The sequence below is a fragment of the Bos indicus x Bos taurus genome, chromosome 22 (genome assembly GCF_003369695.1).
Source record: "Bos indicus x Bos taurus breed Angus x Brahman F1 hybrid chromosome 22, Bos_hybrid_MaternalHap_v2.0, whole genome shotgun sequence".
Classification (NCBI taxonomy): domain Eukaryota; kingdom Metazoa; phylum Chordata; class Mammalia; order Artiodactyla; family Bovidae; genus Bos; species Bos indicus x Bos taurus.
In genome coordinates this window covers 12,049,211-12,062,782 of record NC_040097.1, presented here as the reverse complement: position 1 = coordinate 12,062,782, position 13,572 = coordinate 12,049,211, and the positions used below count along the sequence as shown (strand labels likewise).

At 46.7% G+C, this 13,572-nt stretch overlaps 1 protein-coding gene across 5 annotated transcripts in view; it reads left to right on the top strand.

The window, feature by feature from the left end:
- The window catches only part of POC1A (POC1 centriolar protein A), a 101,122-nt gene that overhangs the window by 27,379 nt on the left and 60,171 nt on the right, over nt 1–13,572 (top strand). For 3 of the 5 annotated variants that reach the window (XM_027523014.1, XM_027523013.1, XM_027523010.1), the window contains exons 2-6: nt 7,488–7,572; nt 8,536–8,707; nt 9,090–9,269; nt 10,655–10,762; nt 11,727–11,842. In XM_027523014.1, the coding sequence (XP_027378815.1) occupies nt 8,547–8,707; nt 9,090–9,269; nt 10,655–10,762; nt 11,727–11,842 (565 nt within the window). In that variant the 5' untranslated portion in view covers nt 7,488–7,572; nt 8,536–8,546. Of the gene's footprint in view, nt 1–7,416; nt 7,573–8,535; nt 8,708–9,089; nt 9,270–10,654; nt 10,763–11,726; nt 11,843–13,572 lie in introns of all 5 variants that reach the window. The other 2 variants (XM_027523011.1, XM_027523012.1) reach the window with 2 other exon arrangements.

The following is a 13,572-nucleotide window of genomic DNA, read 5'->3' as shown; positions in this document are numbered from 1 at the left end:
TTTATATGCATTTTAAGATTAGCTTGTGAATTTCTGCCAAAAAAAAAAAAAAAAAAAGTACCTGAGATTTTTATGGGATTCTATTTACTGGAAAATCCCATGGACGGAGGAGCCTGGTAGGCTGCGGTCCATGGAGTTGCGAAGAGTCGGACACGACCGAGTGACTTCACTTTCACTTTTCACTTTCATGCATTGGAGAAGGAAATGGCAACCCACTCCAGTGTTCTTGCCTGGAGAATCCCAGGGATGGGGGAGCCTGGTGGGCTGCGGTCTATGGGGTCTCACAGAGTCGGACACGACTGAAGTGACTTAGCAGCAGCAGCAGCAGCATTGACTCTGTTTAGATCAACTTGAGTATTGCATCTTAATATTAAGTTATCCAAACTATAGACATGGGACATCTTTCCATTTATCTGGATCTTTTTAAAAAATTAATGTATTTTTAAATAAAACAAGGATGAATGTTTTTAATGACAAAAGGTATGATTCACAAACAAGATAGACATCATAAACCATTAGACATCTAATAACAAAAAAGTGAAAGTGAAGTCGATCAGTCATGTCTGACTCTTTGTGACCCCATGGCCTGTAGCCTACAAGGCTTCTCTGTCCATGGGATTTTCCAGGGAAGAATACTAGAGTGAGTTACCATTTCCTTCTCCAGGAGATCTTCCCAACCCAGGGACTGAACCCGGGTCTCCCGCATTGTAGGCAGACGCTTTACCATCTGAGCCACCAGGGAAGTCCAATAACAAGAAGCAGACATAAAGCAGGGAAGTCCAATAACAAGAAGCAAACATAAAGCAAAAATTGAAGAAATAAAGGGAAAAAAAAATATATATATAATAATTGTGAGATATATTAACATTTCTCTGAGACTGTTTTATCAAGGGCAGAAAATATAGCATCTTGAATAATGTCATTAATAATTTAAATATAATAGATTTCTATTTATGTTAATTTAATCTTACATCCTACACAAATATTTAAAATTTTGTATGTCATACATAGGACATTTAAAAAAACTGGCAAAAAGATAAACATTACTAAATTCCAAAAAATAGAATTCTTTTTTTTGGTGATTCAGTTATACATATACACATACTATTTTTGAAATTATTTTTATCATATTATTACAAAATATTGATTATAATTCCCTGTAGAGTGCTATACAATAAACCTTTGTTGCTTGTTGCATATCTTTTAAAAAAATTAGATATATTGTGTTACATTTCATACTAAGTGAAACAAGAGGAATCAAAATGTCATAAATTTTTTAGTTAGGCAAAAATTCCTAAGTTTTATAAAATAGATGTATGTATTGTTTATTATATATATACAAGAGTTTTTCTATTACACCTGATAACTTGATAAAGGCTTGAGAAAAACATCAAGAAATGAAAGAGTTGGAAAAATTGGAAAACATAAACTAAATGACATGGGAGCACTGAATATGAAATAGGATAAGTGAAAAAAACTAGGAAAAATTCATAAATTTTCTTCAATATATACTATATATTTGTATATTTTTATATGTATGTATACAAAAGATTTTCTACTAGATAAAGGCTTCACAAAGAACATTAAAAAAAAAGAGATGGAGAAATTGGAGAACATAAACTGAATGAAATGGGAGCACTGAATATGAAATAGAAAAGTGAGACAAACCAGATAGAAATAATAGATCATCATATAGTTCAGCTCAGTTGTGTCCGACTCTTTGCGACCCCATGGACTGCAGCACACCAGGCTTCTCTCTCCATCATTAACTCTTGGAGCTTGCTCAAATTCATGTCCATCGAGTTGGTGATGCCATCCAACTACCTCATCCTGTGTCATCCACTTCTCCTGCCCTCAATCTTTCCCAGCATCAGGGTCTTTTCCAAGGAGTCAGTTCTTCGCATCAGGTGACCAAAGTATTGGAGTTTCAACTTCAGCATCAGTCCTTCCTGGTGGAGGGATTTCCTTTAGGATTGACGGGTTGGATCTCCCAGTCCAAGGGACTCTCAAGAGTCTTCTCCAACATCACAGTTCAAAAGCATCAGTTCTTCGGTGCTCAGCTTTCTTTATAGCCCAGCTCTCACATCCATACATGACTACTGGAAAAACCGTAGCTTTGACTAGACGGACTTTTGTCAGCAAAGTAATGTCTCTGCTTTTTAAAATGCTGTTTAGGTTGATCATAGCTTTTCTTCCAAGGAGCAAGCGTCTTTTAATTTCACGGCTGCAGTCACCATCTGCAGTGATTTTGGAGCCCAAGAAAATAAATCTGTCACTGTTTCCATTGTTTTTCACCTATTTGCCATGAAGTGATGGAAATGGATGCCATGATCTTCGTTTTTTTGAATGTTGAGTTTTAAGCCAGCTTTTTCACTTCCTCTTTCACTTTCATCAAGCGACTCTTTAGTTCTTCACTTTCTGCCATAAGGGCGGTGTCATCCGTGTATCTGAGGTTATTGATATTTCTCCCTGCAATCTTGATTCCAGCTTGTGCTTCATCAAGCTTGACATGTCACATGATGTACTCTGCATATCAGTTAAATCAGCAGGGTGACAGTATACAGCCTTGACATACTTGTTTCCCAGTTTGGAACCAGTCTGTTGTTCCATGTCCGGTTCTAACTGTTCCTTCTTGACCTGCATACAGATTTCTCAGGAGGCAGATAAGGTGGTCTGGTATCCCCATATCTTGAAACACAGTTTGCTGTGATCAAATGGCACCCCACTCCAGTACTCTTGCCTGGAAAATTCCATGGACTGAGGAGCCTGGTAGGTTACAGTCCATGGAGCCGCAAAGAGTCGGACACGACTGAATGACTTCACTACTTGACTACTACACAGTCAAAGGCTTTCATGTAATCAATAAAGCAGAAGTAGATGTTTTTCTGGAATTCTCTTGCTTTTTCTATGATCCAGTGGATGTTGGCAATTTGATCTCTGGTTCCTCTGCCTTTTCTAAAACCAGCTTGAACAACTGGAAATTCATGTTTCACATACTGTTGAAGCCTGCCTTGGAGAATTTTGAGCATTACTTTGCTAGCGTGTGAGATGAGTGCAATTGTGCAGTAGTTTGAACATTCTTTGGCATTGCCTGTCTTTGGGATCGGAATGAAAACTGACAAAACAGGGTCATATAGTCCAGTTATTTTTAAACATGACTGCTCATTAGAAACATCTGGAGCTCTGGAGAAAAAAAGCACTACCTGAGCATTTGTGTTTTTCAAAAAATTTCAAAGTAATTCTGTTATGCATCTGGATTTCAAAAAGTGGATTTTACCGGTTTTTCTATTAGATCCTAATTTGGTGGTAGAGTTCTATTATTTTTCTGTTGACCAGTCATGATAAAATAGTATTACGTGAGTAATCGTTACATAATCACATTAGTAAAAGATGTTTATGGGTTTTCACCATCAATAGCCAGACAAAAACAAATGATAATTACAGTTGCAAGCCATATGGGAACATGATTAACTTAACAATATAAAATAATTACATACAGTTTCTGGCGAGGGTGGGGTGGGGTGGGGAGGTGGTGGTGGGTCGGTGGCTGGTCAAGCAGAGTGATGTGGTAAATGAAAGTGCATACATGCCCTTGTTTTCATCCACCCAGCCAGTCTGTGTCTCTTGGTTGGTGCATTTAATCCATTTACATTTAAGGTATTTGGGGTTTACCTTTTGTAGGTCTTTTCCTTTTCTTGTGTTCCCTGCCTAGAGAAGTTCCTTTAGCATTTGTTGTAAAGGTGGTTTAATGGTACTGAATTCTCTTAACTTTTGCTTGTTGGGAAAGCTTTTGGTTTCCTCCATCAAATCTGAAGGAGAGTCTTGCTGGATAGAGTATTCTTGGTTGTAGGTTCTTCCCTTTCATCACTTTAAATATATCAAGCCCTTCTGGCTTGTAGAGTTTCTGTTGAGAAATCAGCTGATCGCCTTATGGGAATTCCCTTGTATGTTATTTGTAATTTTCCCCTTGTTGCTTTTAGTAATTTATCTATGTTTTTAATTTTTGTCAATTTGATTACTATGTGTCTTGCGGTGTTCCTCCTTGGGTTTCTCCTGCCTGGGACTTTCTGTGCTTCCTAGACTTGGTTGACTGTTTCCTTTCCTATGTTAGGAAAGTCTTCAGATATTCTCTCTTCAAATAATTTCTCAGGTCCTTTCTCTCTTCTTCTGGGATTCCTATAATGCAAATGTTCGTGCGTTTAATGTTGTCCCAGAGGTCTCTTAGGTTGCCTTTCTTTTCATTCTTGTCTCTGTATTCTGTTCTGTGGCAGTGATTTCCACCATTCTGTCCTCAGATCATTTATCGGTTCTTCTGCCTCATTTATTCTGCAGTTGATTCCTTCCAGTGTATTATTATGCATCTCTGTCTGTCTGTTTTTTAGTTCTTCTAGGTCTTTGGTAAACATTTCTTGGATCTTCTTAATCTTTGCCTCCATTCTTTTCCCAAGATCCTGAATCATATTTACTGTCATTATTCTAATTTCTTTTTCTGTAAGGTTGCCTATCTCCACTGCATTTAGTTGTTTTTCTGGGATTTTGTCTTGTCCCTTCACCTGGGACATCAGTTCAGTTCAGTCGCTCAGTCGTGTCCGACTCTTTGCAGCCCCATGAATCGCAGCGCCAGGCCTCCCTGTCCATCACCAACTCCTGGAGTTCACTCAGACTCACGTCCATCGAGTCAGTGATGCCATCCAGCCATCTCATCCTCTATCTGCTGGGGTCCAGCCCTGGTGGATCCAGGGAATTTGAAGCGGGGCGAGGATCAGGAAATAATTGCTTAATTAAGCCTTAATTAAGGATATAAAGAGTGGTTAAATAAGGATAGCTCAGTGAGAAAATTTAGTGGAGAAAAGAGGCTGAAATAAGGATAGCTCAGTGAGGAAATTCAGTGGAGAAAAGACGCTGAATAATTCAGCCAGAAGGTGAGAGAAAGAACGACATGGGGAGACCAAGTTTTGGTGAACAAGGCCTGCACTTTATTTTCCAAAGTAGTTTTTATACCTTAAGTTATGCATAGAGGATAATGGGGGAAGGGGTAGAGTCATGCAGTAAGCCAGGCTTTCTTCCTGCAAACTTATCATATGCAAAAGTTTAGGTGATTTGGATCATCTTCTGGCCCGGAGGCCTGTTAACATTTTAAGACCCTTTCTTCAGAAAACTTATTTTTCTCTAAAGGTACAAACATTAAAGCTACTACTTACACCAATTATATTAATCAATACACTGCCAGAGACACAGCAGGTAAGGGATATGGAGACTTAGCAGCAAACATTGGCCCAACAAGTGAAAAACCCTTCACCAATACAATTTCTAATCAATCTTTTAACTGCTCAAAGGAATCTGTATTTAGACAGTTTAGAACATCTCATGCCTCTCACAGTTGGGAGGCTCTGAGCAATCACATGTGGCCGGAAAAACCTATTCAGGCAGGCTAGAGGACTTCCAAAGGAGTTTGTAGGTTGAAACACTATCACACCCAGGAACTTTATTAACTGGAGCTGTAAGTTAACTCTTTTTTTTCAGAGAGAGGTAGTGGGGGACAGCCCCCCGTAAAGTCAGAGGTGTAGGTGAGAGCACAAAGCAGAAAGTAGGCAGGCTCTGGTTTTGGGGGTAGATGCTCGAGAATTTCCAGGGGGACTCCTGAGGCTCGATCCCGCCTTTGCGTATGCCGAGCTTCCTTCCTCATGACCTTTGCCACGGGCAGAGCTCCTACTCCCGGCAGTCGTCCCCTTCTCCTTCTGCCCCCAATCCCTCCCAGCATCAGAGTCTTTTCCAATGAGTCAGCTCTTGGCATGAGGTGGCCAAAGTACTGGAGTTTCAGCTTTAGCATCATTCCTTCCAAAGAAATCCCAGGGCTGATCTCCTTCAGAATGGACTGGTTGGATCTCCTTGCAGTTCAAGGGACTCTCAAGAGTCTTCTCCAACATCACAGTTCAAAAGCATCAATTCTTTGGCGCTCAGCCTTCTCCACAGTCCAACTCTCACATCCATATATGACCACAGGAAAAACCATAGCCTTGACTAGCCGGACCTTTGTTGGCAAAGTAATATCTCTGCTTTTGAATATGCTATCTAGGTTGGTCATAACTTTCCTTCTAAGGAGTAAGCGTCTTTTAATTTCATGGCTGCAGTCACCATCTGCAGTGATTTTGGAGCCCCCCAAAATTAAGTCTGACACTGTTTCCACTGTTTCCCCATCCGTTCCCCACCTGGGACATACCTTTCTGCTTTTTCATCGAGATTAATTTTCTGTAATGTGGGTTTTGTTTTAGTTACTGTGGGATTGTGCTTCTTCTTGCTTCTGTCTGCCCTCTAATGGTGGAGGCTAAGAGGCTTGTGTAAGCTTCCTGATGGGAGTGACTGGTGATGGGAAAAACTGGGTTTTGCTCTGGTGGGCAGGACCTTGCTCAGTAAAGCTTTGTAATCCTACTATCTGCTGATGGGTGGGGTTGTGCTCCTTCCCTGTTGTTTGGCCTGAGGGGACCCAGCCGAGGGGTCTATAATCAAGTTAATAGAGACCTCCAAGAGGCTTCACCGCAAGGGGAACCTTCCCAGACTGCCGCTTCCAGTGCCCGTGCCTGTGGTGAGCTCCTGCTGATCCACTTCCACAGGAGGCCCTCCAACACTAGCAGGTGGTTTTGGTTCAGTCTCCTGTGGGGTCATTGCCCTTTTTCTCTGAGTCTGGGTTTTATTTTGTTTTGTTTGTGATCTGCAAGACTGGAGTCCCTGTTTGCCCCAGTCCTGTGGAAGTCTTGTAGTCAAATCCCACTGGCCTTCAAGGTCAGATTCCTTGGGGATTCCCGGTCCCTTTATGGGATCCCCAGGTGGGAAGCCTGATGTGGGGTTCAGAGCCTTCACAACAGTGGGAGAGCTTCTTTGGTATTACTCTTTTCCAGTTTATGTGTCACCCACCCAAAGAGTACGGGATTTGATTTTATCGTGATTGTGCCCCTCCTCCTGTCTCGCCTTGGCTTCTTTGTCTCTGAACGTGGGATATCTTTTCTGGTAGGTTCCAGCATCCTCCTGTCGATGACTGTTCAACAGCTAGTTGTGATTTTGGTGTTCCTGCAGGAGGAGATGAGCACACATACTTTTATTCCGTCTTGAACTGGAGCCTCTTATCTTAACTGGTCTCCTTCTACTTTTTTCAGTGATTTTTTCTTTTAGTTCTCACTGTGTTTTGCACATCTTTTGTTAAGTTATTCCTAAGTTTTTTCTTTATGTATCATAAATGAAATTGTTTTCATACTTCTATTCTTCACAGTGTTCATTGTTGATATACTTGATTTTTGTCTATTTTGTATCCTGTAACCTTGCTGAACTTGTTTATTATAATAGTTTTTTAGTGATTCCTTGGAATTTTCCTATATAAAGGGTCATACCTTGAGCATTTTAAAACCCTCCTGGTTGTTCTAGGAAGTGTCTTGGACCTAGGGAAGCCCCTTCCTCATCCAGGCTTCACGCATTTGACCCTGGCTCTCCCTCAGGAGGACCCCTCGCTGGAGAGGCATTTTAAGGGCCATCGAGATGCAGTCACCTCTGTGGACTTCAGTCTCAACACAAAGCAGCTGGGTAAGAGGAGGCATCTTGGACTGAGAAGGTCGAGTTTCTGCCTGGGAGGTGTGGCATTGGGGGCGCAGGGCACAGTGAGAACTCAGGTGCTTTCTCTAGACCTGCAGGCTGCTTCAGCAGCCAGAGCCCTGGGCACTAGGCTTTCTGAGTTCCATTCTGCACGTGGAGTGTGAGGCTTAGAGAGGTTGGGGACCTTGCCAAGATCATACAGCCTTTGAGAGTAGGACCTAGTTCCGGGCTTTTCCCTCCATACCCTGTCTACCTCTGAGGTCTGGCCTCAGAATGAGCCTAAACGGTGGCATTTCCCTGGGCCTTTACTGATTCTGCTGTCCACAGTGCCATGGGCACGCCTTCTTGTTGAAGATGCCACCAGTGAGAAGGCTATGGAGCAGAGCCGTGTATGCCCTTCCCCCCCACTGCCCTTATGCTACAGCTGAGTGCCCCCTTCTTGGCCACTTGAGGGTTCATACATGGCTGCAGCTTTCTTGTTTCTATGGATGAGCTTCCCCCTTCATCCCATCGTCAAGGTCCCCTGCCAGAAACTGCTAGTTTCATGATACAGTGGAGGTTAAAAGGAAACCAAAGTCATTTGGGGTCTGTTTTGGGGCCCTTCTGATGGATCCTCTTAACGGTAATAAGCCCACTGGGTTGAGCTGGCTCTCCAGTTTTAGGAGGACTTGCTCTCTAGAGCCTCAGAGTGTGTCTCTGGGGAGACCTGGGTCCTTTGCAGGGCTAGCTGATGGGCATATCCTTGGCCGGTTCCTGTGTGGACCTGCTGCCTAGAGAGTCAACAGGCCACAGGCTCTCCAAACCCCTGCTCAGCAGTCACTGGAGGTGTGACTGAAGATGGAGAAGATGGAGCTGGCTATGAAGCTGAGTTTCCCTGCTGCCCACCCTGCCCCAGCTCCTGGCAGAGGCTCCAGCCTGCTCGAGCTGAGGGTCACGTGTCCGCTCTCTCCTCAGCCAGTGGCTCCATGGACTCGTGCCTTATGGTGTGGCACATGAAGCCCCAGACCCGTGCCTACCGATTTGCCGGCCACAAGGACGCCGTAACTTGTGTGAATTTTTCCCCTTCGGGACACCTGCTTGCTTCTGGCTCCCGCGACAAGACTGTCCGCATATGGGTACCCAACGTGTGAGTTAAAGACATGAACGGGCTTGTCTGAGTCTTGGCCCTGGTGCTGGACTGGTCACAGTAGGACCTCTGCCTAACTTCTGAGGGGGTGCCATTAGAAGCTGGGCTTCAGTCGGGGCCCTCCCTTCAGGGTCAGCAGGGAGATTCTGGGCTGACCTCAGCCTTCCTGGGAGGATCCCGCCTGATGCTGCGTGCACGTGGGTGAGGTGGGCGGGGGTCCTGCTCCTGGCGGGGAGGCTCTTGCTTCCCTTTTTGGGGACTGGGGCACTCAGGCCTGGATTGATTTGGGGAGGGTCCTGAGGAGTGGGGAGAGCTTCGATGTGCCCTTATGTTGCTGTTACGGGTTTATGGATTTCCTGACTCTGGATACCCATCCTTGCAGCAAAGGCGAGTCAACTGTGTTTCGTGCACACACGGCCACAGTGAGGAGCGTCCATTTCTGCAGTGATGGCCAGTCCTTCGTGACAGCCTCTGACGACAAGACAGTCAAGGTGTGGTCCACTCATCGCCAGAAATTCCTGTTCTCCCTGAGCCAGCATATCAACTGGGTCCGCTGTGCCAAGTGAGTGTAGTCCTACCTGAGATTGTTGGAGAGACCCCAGGGGTTGGGGGTACAGAAAAGATGCCAGGTGTCTGCATCCTGACCTTGAACAAGTTACTTAGCCACTCTTTACTTTTCCCGAGCCTCAGCTTCCTTATCTGTGAATAAGAACATTAGTAGTTCTCACATTGTAAGCTATCAAAGCTTCGCTGAGCTAATGCATGAGGGATAAGTTAGCCAGTTGCTGGCCACAGTTGACCCCTGACATCTGTGCTGACGTGCCCAAAGTGGGTCATCAGGGGCCACTTATTAGCAATAACAACAACAACAAGATAACATCATACCACCCCTAGACATTTTCTTCTAACTCCTCATGGCAGTCTTGCAAGTTGGTGGCATCGTTGCCATTTTGCAGATGAGGAACCTGAGGCTCAGAACAATGCAATATCTTGCCCTTTGACACAGGGATTAAGTGGCGGAGCTGAGCTTAGAAGCTGGGCCCCTGGCACTGAGGCTTGCCTCCTTATCTCTTAGATGCTCTGCTCCTCAGAGGCGGGTTTTGTTCCAGAAGCCTGATGGGGCCCCAGGCTTCTGATGAGGTTGATCTGGAAGCTGGTTTTCCTTCTGGTGTGGGGCCAGTGCTGTGGGGGTGGGGCCAGGTAATGAAAGTACTTTTCAAGGCCTAAAAGCTACAGACACAGCTATGCCTACTTCTGGTTTATTCTATTTATTTCAACAGATCTCACGTGTCAAATCTGTGTGCTTCAGGGGAAGAGGTTGAGGGTGTCTGGGGACACCAGGAAACCATGGGAGTCAGAGGTTGGGGACTGTTGAGCTGTGCTCTTCTGGGGACCCCAGGAAGTTACTTGTCCTCTAGAGCACTCGGTTCTCTGTCCTGGGAAGTCCCTGGCTGTTGTGAGAGGTCCTCACTATTGGGCTTCTGAGAGTGGGAGCAGCCCAGCCAGCAAATGAGTGTTGAACTCACACCAGGCCTTTGGTGGTAGGTCTCCAGAACCTCCATCTTTTTTAGTTGGCATCTGGTCTTGCTGACCCATTCTGAGTCACATATGGACTCAGGGCGTCTGGGGACAGGATAACGATGTCCATGGTGAGCTTTGGGCCATTTTGTTGCTACAACACCAGAGTCAGCATGCATATTGCCATGTGCAGTGTCGGGGGCCTTGTGTGTGACCATACTTCTTACCTGCTCACCAGAAGGTGGGCACCCTTCTGGTCCGTCTTGCAGAGAGAAGAGCATTTGCCCAGGATCACTCAGGGTCAGAGCAGGGTGTGTGGCCCCAGCACATTCCTGTGCTGGGCAGCTCAAGAAGAGTGACTGGAAGGCGATGTGTGGCACCTGTGATGTCTGTTGATTGGTGTTGTAACTCCTGTCCCCGCTGGTTCAGGTTCTCCCCGGATGGGCGGCTCATCGTATCCGCCAGTGATGACAAAACTGTCAAACTGTGGGACAAGACCAGCCGGGAGTGTGTCCACTCATACTGTGAACATGGCGGGTAAGTTCCTAGATCCTCTCCCCCCACCTGTAGGCCCTCGAGAACAGCACAGACTAGGGCATAAAAAGGCTGTAGGGGCCTCCGGTGGTGGCATTGGGGTCCCTCAGCCATGTCTCTGCTGCTCCCTGGCTCTGCATCTGTTTGTGTGTGTGTGTGTGAAAGGTTCTGCCTCATCCCACAAACAATAAGAGGCTTAACCTCAAGGCATGAAACTCTTGGGGCTCTCTTTTTCCTTCATTTTCTAGTTCTCAGAATTGTGACATGTGTGTCTGAAGAAGTTGAACCCAGACCCCTAAAAGGATGTTAGTATGTTCTCCTTGGTGATGACTTGATAAATGAAAGGCTAATCAGTTCTTGTAGCAGATGGTGCCTGTTCGTATTGTGTTGCATCATTGAGAGGGAGGAGCCTGTGTTTGAGCAGGGCCTCACCTGATCTGGGTCCCTGAATGAACCCCAGCTTTTGCCCCCAGTAGGCTGAGACCCCCATGTCAGGGCCCCTCCTGAGGCCACAGTACCATCCTGAGTGTCTCATATGAGTCTATCAAGGGCCCTTGGCTTGTCTCCTAGGAATAGGTGAGCAGATGATCTGGAACCTGCTGGCCCCTCTTGTCTGGGCCTCAGTTGTCAGGGTCTGCTCTGCCTCTGGCTCAGGTCGGGGCGCCGGCTCTGACTGAAAGCCTGCGAGCAGCTGGCTGACCATTGGTCTGAAGAGCAGTGTCTCTGCTCGAATTTAGAGGTTTGTGCTGGGACTTGCTTCTGGAAGTCCCCCCCAGGTCACTCCTAGCTCTTTCCTCGCCCTCTCCTTCTTGCCTTCCCTTGGCCGCCCGCTAAAGACACAGGGCAGCAGGGAGGTGTTCTGCGCCGAGGGGAGCAGCATGAGCAGATGTGTGGGCACGGGGAGGCGCTGGGCGTTCTGGGGTCTGAGTCAGGCCTCCTACAGCACTCGGTGGCCCCCTCTTTCCAGCTTTGTCACCTACGTGGACTTCCACCCCAGTGGCACGTGCATCGCTGCTGCCGGCATGGACAACACGGTGAAGGTGTGGGACGTGCGGACTCACCGGCTCTTACAGCACTATCAGTGTGAGTGTCCCCGAGGGGCTGATGCGGGACTGTGCTGTGCCAGGTGTCCAGCTCATGGCTGCGGGGCTGAACTGGGCCTGAGGACAGCCCTGGCTAGCTGTGGGGAGTCCTGGGTCTGTTGGGATCTCCAGGGGTGGGTCGTCTATGGCGTGGCTGTCTGGAAACTTGGCTAGGGGATGGAAGGGGTTGCCACCTGGCATCCACCAGCCCTCTGGTGGCCATTTGTGAAGTGGCAGAGCCTCACGCACACTGCGGGCCAAATGAGGGCTCTGGTCAGGGCACCTCGTGAGGGGCACTTCTCAGGGGCTGCACATGCCACCTGCCTCCCCCTGTAATGGACGCTCTGTGCTCTGGGGCCAAGCTGATAGCCCTGGAGGTGATGAAGGGGAGAGGTTTGTCAAAAGAGGTCTGTGTTGGTGGGACCTTGGCCACCTCTGGTTCCATGGTGTTCTCCACAAATGTGGAGCCAGGAGCTGTTTGGAGGGTCCATTTGTTAGGGGCCAGGCTGGCAAACACAGCCCTGGTGCTGTGTCTCCTAATTTAATTGTAGCCCTTGGAAGGCAGGGTGGTGGGCTGTCAATATGGGCTGCTGTCAGGCTCCAGGAGGGAGATGGGGGTGGGGTCAGACTTGTGTGAGCTCAAGATGAAATATCTGAAGCTACTAGGGTATGGAACTGGCCTCAGGGCAGGTGTGACTGGACAGAACTGTGATTCACCACAGCTGTGGGGATACAGACCCAGAAAGGGAGCTGGTGAGGTACCACAGGAGGCGTTGAGAGTTCTGTCGGAGGCTGAATGGGTAGACAGACCTGGGGGTTTGGGGCGAAACCAGGGGGAGTCAGAGCTGGAGTAGTTTGAAGAACTGTGGTTGTGAATTTGGGACTAAGTTTCAAGTTCATGGGCTTACTTACAAAATTCACACCCGAAAATGGGAAGGACAGTTCAGTTCAGTCGCTCAGTCGTGTCCGATCTTTGCAACTCCTTGAACTGCAGCACGCCAGGCCTCCCTGTCCATCACCGACTCCCAGAGTTTACCCAAACTCATGTCCATTGAGTAGGTGATGCCATCCAGCCATCTCATCCTCTGTCGTCCACTTCTCCTCCTGCCCTCAATCTTTCCCAGCAACAGGGTCTTTTCAAATGAGTCAGTTCTTCCCATCAGGTGGCCAAAGTATTGGAGTTTCAGCTTCAGCATTAGTCCTTACAATGAATACCCAGGACTGAGCTCCTTTAGGATGGACTGGTTGGATCTCCTTGCAGTCCAAGGGACTCTCAAGAGTCTTCTCCAATACCACAGTTCAAAAGCATCAATTCTTTGGCGCTCAGCTTTCTTTATAGTCCAACTCTCACATCCATACATGACCACTGGAAAAACCGTAGCCTTGACTAGATGGACCTTTGTTGACAAAGTAATGTCTCTGCTTTTTAATAGGCTGTCTAGGTTGGTCATAACTTTCCTTCCAAGGAGTAAGTGGAGAAGGACATACCTGTACAAAGTTATGGGGTGTGGGGTTCAGAGTTCTCTCCTTGCACCCCCAACAAGCTGTTCCGAGTCTTAGATGTTTGAGGCTGGCATTTTCTTGGGGTGACTAAAGGAACAGACCTTCCAAGAAGGGAGAATGGGTCCTGGTCTTGAAAAGCACATGATGGAGATAGCTGGGTGAGTTTGGGCAGGTTACTTGACTCCTGTGTACCCCTGGGACGATGATGAGACGTGTTTCATAGGTGGT